This window comes from Dermacentor albipictus, chromosome 2 (genome assembly GCF_038994185.2).
Source record: "Dermacentor albipictus isolate Rhodes 1998 colony chromosome 2, USDA_Dalb.pri_finalv2, whole genome shotgun sequence".
NCBI classification, from domain to species: domain Eukaryota; kingdom Metazoa; phylum Arthropoda; class Arachnida; order Ixodida; family Ixodidae; genus Dermacentor; species Dermacentor albipictus.
In genome coordinates, this window is record NC_091822.1 from 61,229,971 (window position 1) to 61,246,213 (window position 16,243).

A 16,243-nucleotide genomic window follows, 5' to 3' on the forward strand; every position below is an offset into this window, starting at 1 on the left:
TACTCAACTACTTGGGAAACTGCACAAGAGCACAAAAAAAATCATGAGCCCAACACGGGCAGCAGCTGCGCCCATGTTGCCTCGCCCTTGGCCCGTTTTGTCGCGCAGTTTCCAAATAATCCCGTATGTTTGCCTTCGCGTTAGCATTCAGACACGCGAGACATGTTTACGCATTCTGCACGTATTTTTGCGGGCATTGCCTGCCGCTGCCACGGGTCGCTTCAAAGGGTGCCTGCCCAAAGCACCGTATCAACAGTGGGGGGGTATACGGTATCACCGTATACCCCCACAAGGGCACCTACACGCCCACGTTTAGCGCCGGTCTCGTCCGGATCCTTCCCACCGCCGCGAGCACTCGATCGGAAACCAGACGTCGGATGTGTTAGGGAAGCGGTTCGCCAATGAAGGGCTCAAGTCTAGTCACTCGCGAGCCAATGAGCAACAGGAGGTTGCACGCAGCACCTCGCGTAGCAGGTGTTGATATGCGGGTTCAGCCGAAGCACTCTCGCTCAGAATACAGTGGCTTTTTGAGCGAGCAGCGGCGGAGAACGGAGGCAGCGCGGTAAGCAGCTGCGGCTGGATCGCACGCCAGCGTGTGACGTCTTGTCCACCGCCTTCGGCGAGCACGCACCGTGCGCACCATGAGGCGAGCCTGCAGCTGGAAGCCAGTAGGTAAAGGTCGCCTGAGTGCGTGCCCTCATGAATCCCTTCGTCTCAGATTTCGGGGAATGACTCTCACGTGGGCTCTCGCATGCGCACCGCGTGAACGCTGCGCGGTTATCTGCATGTCAACTGGCATTGCGTTTTCTGGTAGTTATTTTGCAACGCACTATGGTAAACAGCGTTTTGACGTAAGAAGCGTTATTGACATCAGCGAAAGACAAGATGAATTGCACTAGGTTAGAACACTAACCTTCTGCTGCATAGTCACGCCCAAACGCAGTGTTCCACTTTATGGCTCGGTGTTATAAGCATTGCTAGATCGTCGTTTTAGCGCTGCTCTCGTAACATGCAATTGCGGATTACCAATAGCAAACGAGAATTGACGCATTCATTCTGTCTATGTAGTAAGCTGCGCTAACATTCTCCTGTGAGCACTGCCTCTTTTGTCTCTTAGCGCTAGCTACTAGCTGCTCAGCCAGCGCCAAGCTTTATTGCTATCACGTTGTTCGAGCTAGCTACCTGCTTCTGAAGCTGCAAGTAACTGCAGCACGACAGAAGTGCGCGCATTAAGTCATTACAGTAAAACTTACCCAACTTTTTTTTTGTAATCGTCAAATTGCAAATGTGATATTTTTTGCGCCGTTTACGACCGGACGTGGTGTACACAGCTCGCTTCTGGCCCCACGTGAAAAATAGAACCAAATCGTCTACTGCGACATCCGAGAGGGTTTTGTTTTGCACTTTCTCATTACACGCCCGTAACATGATTCTTAAGGAGTCAACTTGAGCGATAAGTAGAGCCACTTGGATAAAGGTGATTCTTATGTAACCAAATCGTTTGGTCCATTGGCATGTCCTGCTAACCAGAGATGTCACTTGATTGCCAAAAGTTATTTTCTTGTAAACAGGAACCTAATTATGTGTTTTTATTGTTACATCCTTGCGAACGCTACTTATATTTTGTCTTTGCTTTATGAACTACGAGAACAATGTGATATTGATGTGCCCACGTAGGACGTACATTATTGTTGTCACACAGGAGGCGTGAACCTTTATTGACACGAGTGCATAAAGACAGTTTCTTCTCGTTAGTTTATTATTAGTTTTTTTGGCCTTGTTGATACCTACTATTCATTTTATTTATACTTTCTTTCAATAGACGTAATTTATCTGTGTATGTGGATAGGAGTGTGCTGGCTATTAGGGGAACGTGGTTGCTTCGATTTGTTGATAGTGTATAGGGATAACCTAGCTTCCTGTTATTCAGCAGTAATTAAGCAAGTGCAACACATGTTTGAAGACCTTAACCAGAAATCCTTAAGGGTATTTTTGATGTCTATTGCGTCAACGAGTAAGCTAAGGTTCACCTGTCTGACAAGAGTACGTTATTTGCAGCCTCGTGAGATTGTAAATGTTTGTCTAGGGGGTAGCTGTACGGGATGCAGGTAACATGAAGTAAACTTACATGTGACAGAAATAACATCGAGAGCAAGCTACTGGTGCCATCGATTCATTAACGGTAGCTTGAAAGAAAAGCATACAATCAGTGCGCTTTAGCTGTGCTCGTCGACAGCACTCATCTCTTACAAATATCACCCACCAATAACTGCGTCCGAACCCCCTGTAGAAAACCTCAGTTTGGATCTTCGGTGCACTGAAAAAGAAAAACAACGAGCACGGAGAACAAGAAACAAAGAAAATGCAATAAATGCTGAAACCCCGACAGGAAATGCTGCGCAAGGAAACCCAGAGACAGTCGTCGAGGTGCGTTGTCTCACAGTCGTAAAGGACGCGAAAGCTGCGACGTTCCGATAATGAGCAACGAGGCCTGTTATAGATACATTGAGAACACATTCGAATCTCTAGCGAGTGTCGTAATGTATAAACAAACTAGACAACGCTTCGGTGCTTTGTTCAAAGAGTGCACGACCTAGCAGTCGATCACCTCGGAAACAACCTACAGACACCTGGCTGTCGCTAAACGCAGCTAGTTTGCGGCGGCTCACAACTTCCCCTCGCCTGCATTGGCAGCCGCACCTTCGAAGCTATTATTTTCATCTTCGAAGGAAGCTCGTGGGGTTGCCGGTAGTGCAGCAATCCCGTGCGTCCAATCAAGCTAACGTTAATACTTTTTTTTCTGTTATTTCTTCGTCCCGCTAAACGCGCCTCGATGTTAGTAGCACTTGGCGTGTTGAGTAAATGAGCGATTCGAAGAAGATTGCTTTCATTACTACACAGTCCGCCTTGTTTTAGAGACTCTTGAAACCGAGGGCGGGAGAGGGGCGGGAGAAAGTAATTACGTCGGGCTACCACCAAACTTAATGCTTGCGTGCATGTACGACATTGTTTTTGTTAGCCTAATGCTCTAATAATACTCCATTTTACATGTATTTCGTGATAAGCTGCTATGAAACCAAGTAAAATAAAAAAGCTAAGAACCAGCAACGTCAAATGAAGTGTTTAGAAAAGGACGTTTATAAAGCAACAATTCTTTACTTCCAATAAGGAGGTACCAATCCGGAAAATCAGCACGTGGACGTGCGCGGCTCTGACTTGAAGTGACATTCTTCGTGCGCGATGTTATGTAACCTGTCAACTCTGTTTTTTAGGTGTCACTGCTTACCCACACCTAAAGGCACACTTGAGACTTCAAGAGGCACCGTAATTTTGGTTTGCTATCGTTTAGGGCTGATTCGTATTTACCGCATTAGTGTTAAAACAAAAAATATTATTGGGCGATACATCCAGAAACTGCGCAATGGATTAAACGAAGGGAAGGGTTCCGGATTGACGTTGACCATCTGGCGTTCTTGAAGATACGAGCGTTTCGCAGTTCGACTCCATCAAAATGCAGCCGCTGCGGCCGGGATTCGAACCCTTGGCCTCCTGCTCAGCAGCGTAATGCTAAAACCACTGATCCACCGCGGCGGATAATTCATTGCTATAATTGTTCAAGGAAATTGCTTGAGGGCACTTCAAAAGGCAGCTATATAAATCGAAAGGCCGTGTTTTTAGCACAATAAATGCTTCGCCCCAACCATGGTACAATTGAAAGCGATCGCAGTATCTGAGCCGCTGTAGAAAAAAAAAAAGGATTGGCCTTTCGTGGGCGCTGAGCACAAGAAAGCGAGCGGCGATTGCGCGCGCCGTATTCAATAAAAATTATTTGCAGGCTCGGGCGTGATCGTCCGCATTTCGCCTCGTCCATTTCTTTCGCCATGTTTCGACTATACCGAATTAACGCTTTTAATGCTATTCCGCAAGCATAATTCTCTTGCTTGAAGTTTCCTTCGAGCCCCCAGTGAAGGCAATTGGAGAAGCTCCCAAAGTCAAAAGCACTAGCGAGCATTTGAAAACTGCGCACTTGCTTCATTATGCAACAACGGCCGTCTCACCGGAACGCTCAGAGGAGCTCAGTAACAGCCTCTTTTTCAACGCACCAGCTGTGGTGACGTTGGAAAAGCACGACGCATACTGCTTAGTCGTGAGCGCAGCACACAGAAAGACAGGAATGGCGTGTTTTTCCCATAGTATACTGCAGCATACAGGCATCGATAGCCGAGTGTGTTTGGACAAACCTGTAAGCAATCGTGAAAGCCACGTCCGAATTTGAATTTATAAAACAAAGTTCACCACACATGCTGACTCGGCGTCCCTGTGCGCAGAGAAAATATGACGATACGCTTGCTATTTTCTTAATTTCTGTTAAGGTAAACTTTTTATAATTAGCTTGTTAATTTCTGCTTGTTTTCTGTTTATTTAATCTCATAATGTGCAAATGCGAATTACCAATTTTTCTTTGCCAAGCCAATCAAGCTAGGGCGTCAGTAATATCGGCTGTTATATTGAATACTCGAAATCAGTCACGCTGTGATCACAGAAAATGTGTGCTGTACACTCTAAAAATTTCACACCCATGAGGGTGTAAATAATTTGTCCCATGGTTGACACCTTTCTTGGGTGTTTAGGAACTTCCCAAGCAGAGGGCATTTAGCCACACGTCAAAAAAAAGGATGTTATAGTGACAACGCCCTTTGACAAATATATAGGTTCTATATAAACAACACCCTTAAATGTACATGCATTAAGATGAACAGCACCTTTCCAAATGGATGTTACACTTGCTAACACCTTTGAGTTCATTAAAAACATGTTGTTTTACGTTCCAAAACCACTGTTTGATTATGAGGCACGCCGTAGTGGAGAACTCGGGAAATTTCGACCACCTGGGGTTCTTTAACGTGCACCTAAATCTAAGTACACGAAAGTTTTCGCATTTTGTCTCCATCGAAATGCAGCCGCCGTGGTCAGGATTCGGTTCCGCGACCTCGTGCTCAGCAGCCCAACACCATAGCCACTGAGCAACCACGGCGGGTGAGTTCATTGGAGTCACGCGGTTTATATTAGGTATGCCTTATGTGCTCCCTTGCCAGAGCCATATACCATAGGGTTCAGTATGAGCGGGAACTCACGAAACGTGGCCTAATTGCTCTCCTCGTCGAACAGTTGGCATTGGCGGGTGACGCTTTCGACAAAAAATGTGCAGATAGTTTCATCGTTCCCACAGTGTAGTACGTACCCCTGTGCTTCTCGTCGTCTTTCTCTGCGGAGCGCTAGTGCTCAGCTGCCGAGCAGGTATTTGCTGCGATGCGGCCTCTGGCGCTGCACTACCATCATTTACATTGCGGGCTTGCGTAGAAAAAAAAAGAAACAAAAGGGAGGCCGATAATAGCCTATTAGGAGCGCGTCCTCCCCAAGCGTTGAGGTCGAGTAATGACCGACTACCTGGTAGGGAGCGCCGCTGGTACCTATTTTAACGGTAGGCATCCCGTGGTGGCTCTTTTCTGTCACCCAACGCCACGGTGGGTGCGCTACTATAAAGTCGTTCGTTGTTGGACAAAGGGTGCCCGGAGACCTCGCATTCTTTGTAGGGCCCCTTTTGGAAGTGAGAAATTTCCACAAGTATCTGAGCGGCAGGCGAGGAGACACCTTTAACCATTAAAAAAAGAAAAACGGTGGCTTCCCGAAAGCACCGGTATTCGATCCGAGCGCCTCCAGTATACTAGGCTGGTGCTCAACCTCTGGGCCACCAAAACGATATATAACCCCCGTATCTTGAAGTAATGCAGTGAGTGCATTTGTGCCAGCATATGCACATATTGCAAGGGCCGAACTTTTTTGATATGATGTAACGTGTTTTATATACACCCAATGTAAAAATGGAACCTGTCAACGGTCAAACGTGATCACACAATTGTAGATTTAATCATTTAGACCCGTCAAATGAGGGAGTAAATTCGAAGTAAGGGGTAGCAAGGGCGTTTCCTTATTGGAAACCTTATTTGTGATAAAGAGAGTGTTATAAAAGTGCTTCAAGGGTACAACCAACCCGAAACACCTTTGCTTCACGTATTAGGGTGAAAACCTATTTATTCTATCTAAAAGCCCGTGCTGCTGTGGAACAACCACCAGCAAACGCCTTTCCAAAGGCACATCAAATGTAAGCATATATTGCAAAAGAAGCAGACTGATTCTTATTCATTCATCTTGGAGGAGATTTCTTTTTCCTTAGTGGAAGAACTTGCGCTATCTGCTAGTCAGAGTTTTTGTTCGTGGTCTGAGTGTCCGTGGCCTACGACGTTTGGCGGATGTGACCTGAAGTGCCAAATCGTCCGTGAATTGCTCAACAAGTGCGTTCAACCATGTGAAGAAAGCGTCCAAATCTAGCTAAAAAATCTTCGATACTTGAAATATTCCAGGCAACGATGCGTTCGAAAGGCGTATTTGGTAAGGATTCCTCTTATTTTCTTTCTCTTTTCCTTGCCTTCACCATTGCGCTCAGACGAAACCGCTTCCTCAATATCGTTAGTATTACACACTCGGCATGGCACAAGGAAATTTTACAGCATACGGCATCGGAGATTCACCGCCGAAGCTTTTCGGGTCTTCCGCAGACTTCCGGCATCGGGACAACGCGAAAACATCGTCATGGTCCACCTAGGCTTCCTTCCCGCCTAGGGCGGAAATCAGTTTTGGCCCTATTTGCCCACATCGCGGCCACGGGATAGTGTTGCAGACTTTGGTGTAATTTCGGATAGCCTTGGCAGCGCAGTTGACGCATCATATCGGCAAGCTTCCTGGGGCTGGTCTTTGAGATGTCGATGGTGATATCCCAGTCATTGACCGTAACGGCTGCTCCGCGTTGAAAGCTTAGCCACCAACCTGGACCTGTCGGTACGGTCAGTGACTTGGTGCGATGTGGGTTCATGCGTTACCACAAAATTATTTTTTGAAGAAGACACTTCGGCTTACAGGGCCCTCCAGTAAACTCTTTTCTTCGCTTGGGCAGCACCCGCTTTTCAACGATTCAAATATTAAGGCGTAAGCCTTTAGTGGCTCATGAGTGTCCAGGCGCAATCCGTGGTGGACGCAGGAAAGCGGTGAACTCCGGCGAGGGGAGTAAGGAGCGGAGGTGCCATATGCCAGTGGCGCTGTGCGAGTGGGCGCGTGGGAGAGCGCGGGCATGCGCGTGGGTGTGCGCACACATCGGCGACAAACCTTGCAGCCATATGGCTGTGATTGCATCTTATCCTGACGGCCACGGCGGCGTCCTTTCGCAGAACAGTTCAGACAACAGCAACAGAGGCAGTCATAGATAGGCTTTCGCCTATCACAGTTTAGCTCAGCAAAAGGCCTAGAGATTGTCATTGCTGACGCACACAAACTTACAATTGCATTAAAGCGCTAAAGGATGCAGACATTGAGCGCAGATCGCACAGTTTATAACGGCTGCTTCTGAGTGACTACTAATAATGTCGAAGGCCATGCTTTTGCATAGTGTGTAGGCATGGAAAGCTATTGCAGGTGTCAGAAGTGCGTAGTTACTGTCATATTCTGCATACTGCATGATAATGCTTACAAAAGCACAGGCATGTCAAAATGCTTTTCAAAAAAAATCTTTCTGGACTCCTGAACGCGCAATCGGCGATGGGCCCTGATCCCGTAGACGCTCGGAAAACCCTAAAAGAATTTGTCTTGATCTTGAATTTTTATGTCACAGGGCGAAACTCGGTTTAGCGGCCTCTCTGAACATCTCGGTATTTATCTGTTGTAACACAAAGAAGCATCGACGTGTACCGCCGCGGTATCCCATTCGCTATACACGCGTGATAACTTCTAAGTTCTGTGTTATTTTAACGCGATAGCGTGAAGGAGCTCGTGTCGCAGAAAAGCCGGTGTCGTCGGCGTCCGCGGCGTTGACCGTGAGCGATAAATCACGGCAGGCACTTCATAAATAAAAAGCAACTTCCAAGATGGGCTAGGTGGGAATCGAACCAGGGTCTCCGGAATGTGAGACGGAGACGCTACCACTCAGCCACGAGTTCGATGCTTGAAAGCGGTACAAACGCGCTTCTAGTGAACCCGGTGTTGCCTTAAAAACGTGCCGTAGAAAGTTATACTGCGGTGTATATCGGTAATTATGAGCATGTAACTTACAGAAGTCGCATTTACCCGAGTAGCGAAGTACGTTTCCGCTACATTTCTTCTGCGCTTACCGCACACGCAGAGTCATCTTGCGGCAAACACAGAAGACCCCCTACTCTCAATGTACGGCGCTGCCCCGACAGGTGGCGCGCTGTGCGCGGACCGGTGCCAGGCGCGTCGTTGCCCCGACTCCCTCTCCCCTGACGACGCTTCGCCGTGCTCCCACGCAGGTTGCAGAATCAAGCGCCGTTCCTTTCTTTAGATTGCTATCTATCTATCTCTCTGCCCGTGCCGATCACGACGTTTGGCTGGCGTAGATCGTTTCCCCCTCCGAGACACCGAGTTCTTTGGTTCGTACCATTTGCTCAGGCGCACGTTTCGTTGCCGCGCCGAACGCTGCGTTGCTCGACGCTCTCCGTGTGGTGGCCGCAAAGTCCGATGCGGGGCGCCTCGTAAGTGATCCCTGCGCCGTAGCGCATTGTCTTACACCCCTTGGCGGGTCAATAGGAACGCTGTCGCGTTCCACTCTTGAAGGCGAAGCTTAAGCGTCCTCCAATTTTTCAAAAACCACCTGTAGTAGACAACATCGTTCTAGTCCATAGGTTGAATTATTCAGAGAGGCAAAATTACTTGCAAGAGAAATGGAAAGGTATCTTTATATAATCAACAATAATTACATAATTACCTTCTTAATTGATTACATAACAATACATCTTGAAATTTATGAATTGTTGCACGTGAGTTTGCAAGGCGTATTCGCGTGAAATTTATTTTCAGAATGACATGAGCTTGTTGATGTGCGCCGTAAAACTCGGCGTGAAAATGTACTGTTGTTCCACTTCCTTTTTTATACTTTAAGCTTGATACCTGACTTTTTCAAAGTTTGCAATTTTCAACAATCTTTGCAAAAAACGAAGTGACGGCCTACATAACACATACGTTAGGTACAGACCCTAGATTTGAACTTTTGCATTCACGTTTTACAAACATAATTAGATTCGGCGCAGTGGTTGCCGAAAAAAAAACAATTTCTTCGTTCTCGTGGTCATGTATTTAGATAGGAGTTCCGCAGCTAAAAATTCCTGAAGAGGAACGCAAAATCAGTCCTCGTGTGGTAGATCATTCTTTAAAAAGTGTTCCTGGATTCACTCAAAAAGGAAAAATGTTCCTTATTAGCGGAGACAGTAAAGGACATATTTTTATTTTTTTAACTATGATGTTCAGACATCCATGTCCGCAATATGAAAGCGATGCCACAAATGTCATCTTATTTTCACATGCATTTATCCTCCTATCGCCGTATTTTCTAATCTAATGTATTTATAATTCATTTATGAACCATTATCTCACATCAGATGTGGCCAATACTCTATTATGCTGCCGAAGCTAACCTTGCCCTCAACTCTGTCCGATTCTGTCCTAAAAAATTGTGTTCTATCATTTTGGTGCACATTGTGCCCGCATAAAATATTTTTCGCAAGAAAATGTACGTTTTCTTTTTCTTACAACGACTTGAATATTACGTGGCCGGCGAAACCTAGGTTGCGAAAAAACACACGCAACAGTACAATACTACACGGAGTGCCTTAAAAATCTGCTGGTTACTACAAAAGAAGTGGCACAGAGACGATCCCTTTAGAATTACATCGTTGTGTAACAAAAGTGTATGAAGCACTGGGATATTTCTTCTGGGCGGCTCGCTTGAGCGCGACACACTCCATTCGTGCCTCGGACGTGACTGCTTCTTCGGTTTCTTATACCGCTGTCAAGCGCGCAAGTTAAGTGCACTTACTGAGAGTGCACTTCGGGACCTTCAGTGACACTTTAAGCTACGCGGTGCTAAACAGGAAAACAGACGGCACTCGCACTAAAGAAATGGCGACAGACTAAAACCATGTTCTTTTGAAGATGTAGATTAAAATAAAAAAAAAACTACTGAAAAGCGATTGCTTTAGTTGTATTATAAATAAAACAAACAATCTTAATCTACATTTACTCAAGAAAAAAAAAACGTAAGTATTTTTATCATAAGAGTGTTGCAAGTCCAGGCCGGCCAAGACGAATGCCTAGCCAATCCAGAACAAGCTTGATGGCGTGCGACCAGGCGGCACTTGATCCTGGTAGAACAATATCAGCGAGTTATGCTCTGATTATTTTGTTAAAAGCTGTTGAACAGCTAGAATTAACTTCTGTGTCCTATTTCTGTGCATTACATTTCGTACCGTTGAAACCGCTGGCGGCGAGGATACGTACTCGAACAGCAAAGTGCGTTCCGTGAACGCACTCCGACCGAAGCACACTCTTCTGCGAGTACACTCAGCTTGCGACGTTTAGATTTGGTAAAGTGCACCTAAAACCGAGTGCACTCTCCATAAGTGCACTTAACTTGCCCGCTTGACAGGGGTATCACGGTCGGCTCTTCATCAGAGGCGATCTTTGTTCCGGGGACCGCACCACCGAACGAGTGCGAGGGATCCGCGGGCCGTTTTTCGGCCGCATCTCTTGGCAGCGCGTAGAGTGAACATTGCGAATGCTGAGTCTGTCTTGTCATATTTTACGCAGAATGCCCGTGCTCACGTACTGACAACAGGCTGGTCTGTACAACTGAAAGCGGAAGTGATGAAGATCTGGAAGAACGATGCCGCCTGAGAATCAGTGAGCTGACGGCATCGCAGGCATTATGCGCTTAAAAAAAGTTCTAGGTTGGAACGGAGGCTAGGCGACGATGGTAGTGCTTCTCCTAGCGTGGCCGACACGATGAAAGAAACAGGTCGTAATGGACCCGTCAGTACTTCTCCACCAGAAGCTTGTACCTCTAAAGGTAAGCGTCAAAAATTTTAAACGATTTTTATTTGCTAGTTTACGAACGAATCAATAAGGTCTTGTCTTCGTCTTCACGGGATGTGCATGTTTCTTCCACAACTTAGAACTAAAAGACAAAATTAATTGGTCTTTCATTGCCCTTGTCCTCAAATTTCTAAGAGAAATATATACCTAATGGCGAGATTGAAAAATAATGTAATTAGTAAATTTTCCGATTTGCGAATCTGTTCACTACACTTTCTCGTGAAAACTCTACCTGCCAAACCACTTGTGCCAGCAATATTTGCGGGCCTAGCGTAACTTTGGTGGCGCATTACGTATTTCTTTTAGCACACGGCAACAGGTTGTTTCTCCGCACATTTATGTCCCATTTCTTGCATTTCAGGAAGTCAACTACCTGCGTTGGCGCTCCAACCTACGGATTGCCAGAAGTCTACACAATGAAAGCAACGACACATATTTAACGTGCAAGATATCAGCGAAATAGATCGCCGTGTCCTGTAACTGCGGTGTAACCATACCGAGGAACCTCTCTACCGTATGCTACCATCAGTACACCATGTTCGTGATAGGGTACATATCCCACATGGCGTCGAAATGGTGCTCGAACCCGTTCCTCCTGCAGATAAGGTTGACTACTTCCACGTTCAGCATTGGATCAGTGATCTCAGCAGTAGACTCGAAACACTAATCACAAGTCCAGCCAAATTTTGTGAGACGTCCTTGGACATGCTACAACAGCTCAAATTGCCCCACTTCGAGAGCAAGCAGAAAGCGAAATATTTAATAGAGCTCAAAATGCACATAAAGGATTAAGAGTTGATTGCTCGACTGGCCTTCGCAGGTTATTAAAGCTGCCTCGCGTGAGATTCTCTCTAATCATACCGCTGATTAAATTGACAAGCGACATTACATCGTTTCTTCGCATACGATTGCTCCAAAGGAACTGGGACCCTCCATGAAAAACCACTTGTTATTTTGGACTGTCTCGAGCGTGGCACAGCTGCAGTGGCTATCTCTTCAAGCTGAAGTCTTGAAACTCCTAAAACATGAATTTCCTGATGTCAGGAAAGTTAGCCATTTTCCCGACAGTGCGTCATCACAGAACAAGAAGAAATATTTTGTAAATTATGCTGTCATGAAAACGGCTTTCGTCTAGCTCCAAAGTGGAACTTGAAACATCTCATTACAAGAGCACTTGCCAACCGCGTGCCTGTTGGCAGCCAGGGCAAGTCTTAAAGACCCTACAAGGAACAAACACTTACACCTCATTAACTTTTTACATGTTAAAAAAAAGAATATCAAAGTACGTCTGTGCTAAGGGTGCTAGAAAGAAGTGTTGAAGAGAAAAAGTTGAACTCTCACGAATATCTGAGGCTGCGATTTCTCTCGAAGGTTCACGCACTTTTCACCCTTTCGTACCATCATCGCTGACTCAGCCGCAGTAATGTTTCTGGTGACGAAGTCGATGCGTCAACGGCGGCAGCAAAAACTGCAACGACATGAAAGATGCAAAACCGGGCGCACAACCTAACTTGCACTGGGTCTGTCGTGCATGTATGAATCTAGTGACGCGACAATGACATATCAGCTCCCAGTACTTCCGAAACCTCGTGCCAGCAAGTCGCACTGTTTCCGAGTTGGCAGCAGCGTGAAAACACAGATCACAGGGAAGGTATTCTGTAAGAGTTCACCTAGTGGACACGTCATTTCATCTGCTGTTGAAGTTCTGATTGGCTGCACAGGGCTGTGCGTCGAAGGCAGCGAGACGCCCCAGCCAATTAGCACTTAAGGAGCAGTGAAGCATACGTGCGAGCTGGCGCCCAGGACGTGACGGATGCTCAACAAGAAAATTCTTTTCTCGCCCAAAAAAGTACTTTTATCAAACATTCAGAAGAAAATCTCTTTGGTATACCCTTCCGAAGTTATTAAGAATGCATTTTTGCTTGGACCGCATTACAAACCTACATGTAGCTGAACATGAGGCATATTGCACATTCTTGCACTTCGACACTACTCGCCTATCGACTTCAATACTTTTTTGGCAGGCTTATTGCCAGTCATCCAAAGATATGATGCAGTTTTAATGTGGCCCTCAAATTTGTAGAATTTTGTAAACATAGTAAAAAAATTGGCGCAGAGTCACCGCATTGCTTTACCGCGAAGCACAATGCAAAAAAAAAAAACTAGCTGCCGCTAGGAAAGAATTAAAGAATGCAATTCCTTTACAGTAAGAAGCAGATTTTAAAGGCTCTCCGTGTAGTATTGTATTCTTCTGGGTGTTGTTTCGCGACGTAGAGTTCGCAAACCACGCCAACATTCAAATCACTCAGAAAGGACAGGAAAAAGAGCTTTTATTGCAAAAGTAGTTTGTGAGGGGAAACCGTGCACTAAAAGGATGGACCACAATTTTTTCAGACCAGAATCGCAGAGGGTCAAGCGCGAGATATGGGACCTTTGTCCTGGAATGACCCTTTAGGAATTTACTATTTCAGAAACATATTTCAGCAATCCCGTTCTTGAAGGTTATGAGGCATCATAAGGAATATATTATGCTGACGTGCTTCTTACGCTTCTTCACATCATCATGCGCACGTATCGTTCCAGACTCAAGAACGTGCGTAGTGAAAATATTGACTGAGATCACTTGCCAACGTTTTCTGTTCCCTAATATGGCGTTTCTAAACAAAATAAATATATGCTCGCGCAGTTCATCGCGCGAGTACGTTGCACCAAGAAAAATGTTTTCTTCCATGAGTCGCTTTAGCTACGCACGTCATCGCCGTGATGAAAGAGACAGAGCTTATGCGAAAGCAAGTCGAAAGGTCATCGTGACGAATGTGTGGGAGTGCTCTTCCTGCTGCACGAAATCGAGGATGTCGCTCGGCAGCTGAAGGATAGAAGAGCAGCTGCGATATAGCCATGCTGCAAAAGAAAAAAAAATAATAATAACAATTCTTTGACACCACTTGCATGAGTTCAATTCCAGGAACGCGAATATTTAATGAATTTCTGCACTACGGTTGTGCATGGGAAATAGGGGAAAGCGCCATTGGTTTATTTCGTAGCGAAACTTCAGTTGTCCAGACGCGAAAAGCTGGACCAGCTTGAAACTAGCTTGAAACCAGCTTGAAACTAGCTGGACCATTTGAAACAACGCTGTCGCAAGCAAGAAAAATGACGGTTGTTTCTCTCACGCCCGTACTGACATACACGGAATGACTTGCGACGAGTATTATGGTAAAGTCCCTGACGAGCTCTATGCGGGTTAGGGGGGGGAGGGAGTGTTTTCTGGGGAATCATCAGGTTCTTGTAGATATCTATAAATACAAAGTGTACAGGAGAGTGCGTGTTTCTTCTAAGAGACCGATTTATTCTCATCCGGCAGGTTTTAATAACAATAACGTTTATGCGCCATCATACATGTTAGATGGAAGGGCGTTGGGAAAAAAGCTGCTCGCAGGCAGCTTGACGAGCCCGCAAGCCCTGGTCTGTTTTTGTTAGTTGTTACATGTGCATGAGCGAGATTTCAACTTTCTGGTAAGGCACATTCAATGCTGCGCATTTACGGGGGGGGGAAGAGGCGTATTACGGTGTACTTTCACTGACGGGGGGGGGGAGGGGGAGGGAGTTTTCTACAGAGAGTTGTACGTGTGCATTAGTATTGCAGCGGCTGCTCAATACAAGTGCCCAGGAGGCCTAGCGGGAGGATGGCAAAATAATCTTATCGTGGAGGTATCAAGGAAAGACGGGGCGTTATTTGTGTCGACACTTTTGGAACGAGCATTGATCCTTCAGGCCAGACGCAAAGGAGTCCATGATCACCGAGACTTTTTGCCAAGTGACACTACTAGTTGGATGGCGCACTGAGTAGGCTTTCGTGCTCCGAGCTCACAGGGCAGGCGCTGGAAAATTAAATTTTCTGTTAAGAAAATATTCAGTAACGCCTAATTGGTCCGCAACGTTCCTAATCCTTTAGCTAATAGCAAACGGACAAAGAGCGAGTTCTGAATTTCATGCTAACTTTTTACAACAGGACCCGGAAGGCGACAGTGTTGCCAGACCAGTCACCGTAAACGGTCACACAGCAGCCGAGAAAGTTGGCGGCGTTCCCGCTGGCGACGGCGGCGACACGCTGAAAGACGAGGCATTTGCCAAAAATGGAGCGGAGGTTGACAAGAAGAGCAAGAGGAAGATGGCCGTGCCTGACGGCGGGCTCAGCTGGGCGATGGCCGTGGTCTGCTTCATTATCAACATGCTCTCCTCGGGCTATTGCCGTTGTCTGGGCCTCTTCTTCAACGCCATCATGTCCACGTTCAGAGTACCCCGAGGAGAGGCCTCGCTCCCCTTGTCGGTCTACGGCGGCTTCTTCAACTTGAGCGGTGAGTGCAACACAAGATCGCAATTAGTTAGCAATGCAAGGGACACTAAATTAATATGTTGATCTGCACTTCCAAATTGTGCTTCCACAATAAATAAAAAACACTTATTGCGAGAAAATCTGTATGGTAAGCCAGAAATAATGCAAACACAAAAACACGTGGCGACGCAAGCTTATTCTGCCCTCATTAGCTCACCGAGACTTCATACATTCGTAGGGCGTCTGCAGGAAATTTGTTAACATTTTTATCGCTAAAGGTGGGCATTTATTTTGCTCTAAAGGAGTCAAAGACTAAAGTTAGCAAGTTTAAAAATCTATACAGCGCTGAAATGACCTAAATACGAGAGTCTACTTGGGCATTCATGACGTCACACTGACGCACCGGCGCCAAAGTACCTGAGCAAAATTAAAAGAATGCCGAAGCTCGACCTGCATTCTATTCTTATTTTTTGCAGTAACCAACCTATGACCACGAAATTCGCAATAGACAGAGTATTCAAAGAGTGTCTTGTCACAATATCTATTGTCCGTCTTTGAAGAAACTGGTAATCGATTTTTTAAGGACCTACTTTTTTTATGGCGCTACGAAAGAGTTACCCTCGGTAGTCTTTACACCTTCAACGGTTACTTCCAAAAACACGTGAATATTTTGAAAACAGAGTTTTGCGACCTCAGCAACCTCTAAAAAAGAAAGAGTCCCTCCAGCGCAACGCCGAGAAGTGAGAGCGATGCCGATAGCCCGTTTCGCTAATTGTGAGAGTCGTGCATCGTTATGCTATTGCAGCAGTGAGTGCAACTGCAGTTAAACGACTATATTTTGACCTTTTCAACCACTTTTGAGAATAAGAAGCTGGTAAAATATGTTTGCGTTGCTGTACGGATCCTTTTTAT

The 16,243-nt window shown here is 45.9% G+C and overlaps 1 protein-coding gene across 1 annotated transcript in view; it reads left to right on the forward strand.

The window, feature by feature from the left end:
• Positions 1-333: 333 nt before the first annotated feature.
• The window catches only part of LOC135908997 (monocarboxylate transporter 14-like), a 38,733-nt gene continuing 22,823 nt past the window's right edge, over positions 334-16,243 (forward strand). The window contains exons 1-2 of the mRNA XM_065440862.2: positions 334-668; positions 15,008-15,353. Of these exons, the coding sequence (XP_065296934.2) occupies positions 642-668; positions 15,008-15,353 (373 nt within the window). The 5' untranslated portion in view covers positions 334-641. The remainder of the gene's footprint in view (positions 669-15,007; positions 15,354-16,243) is intronic.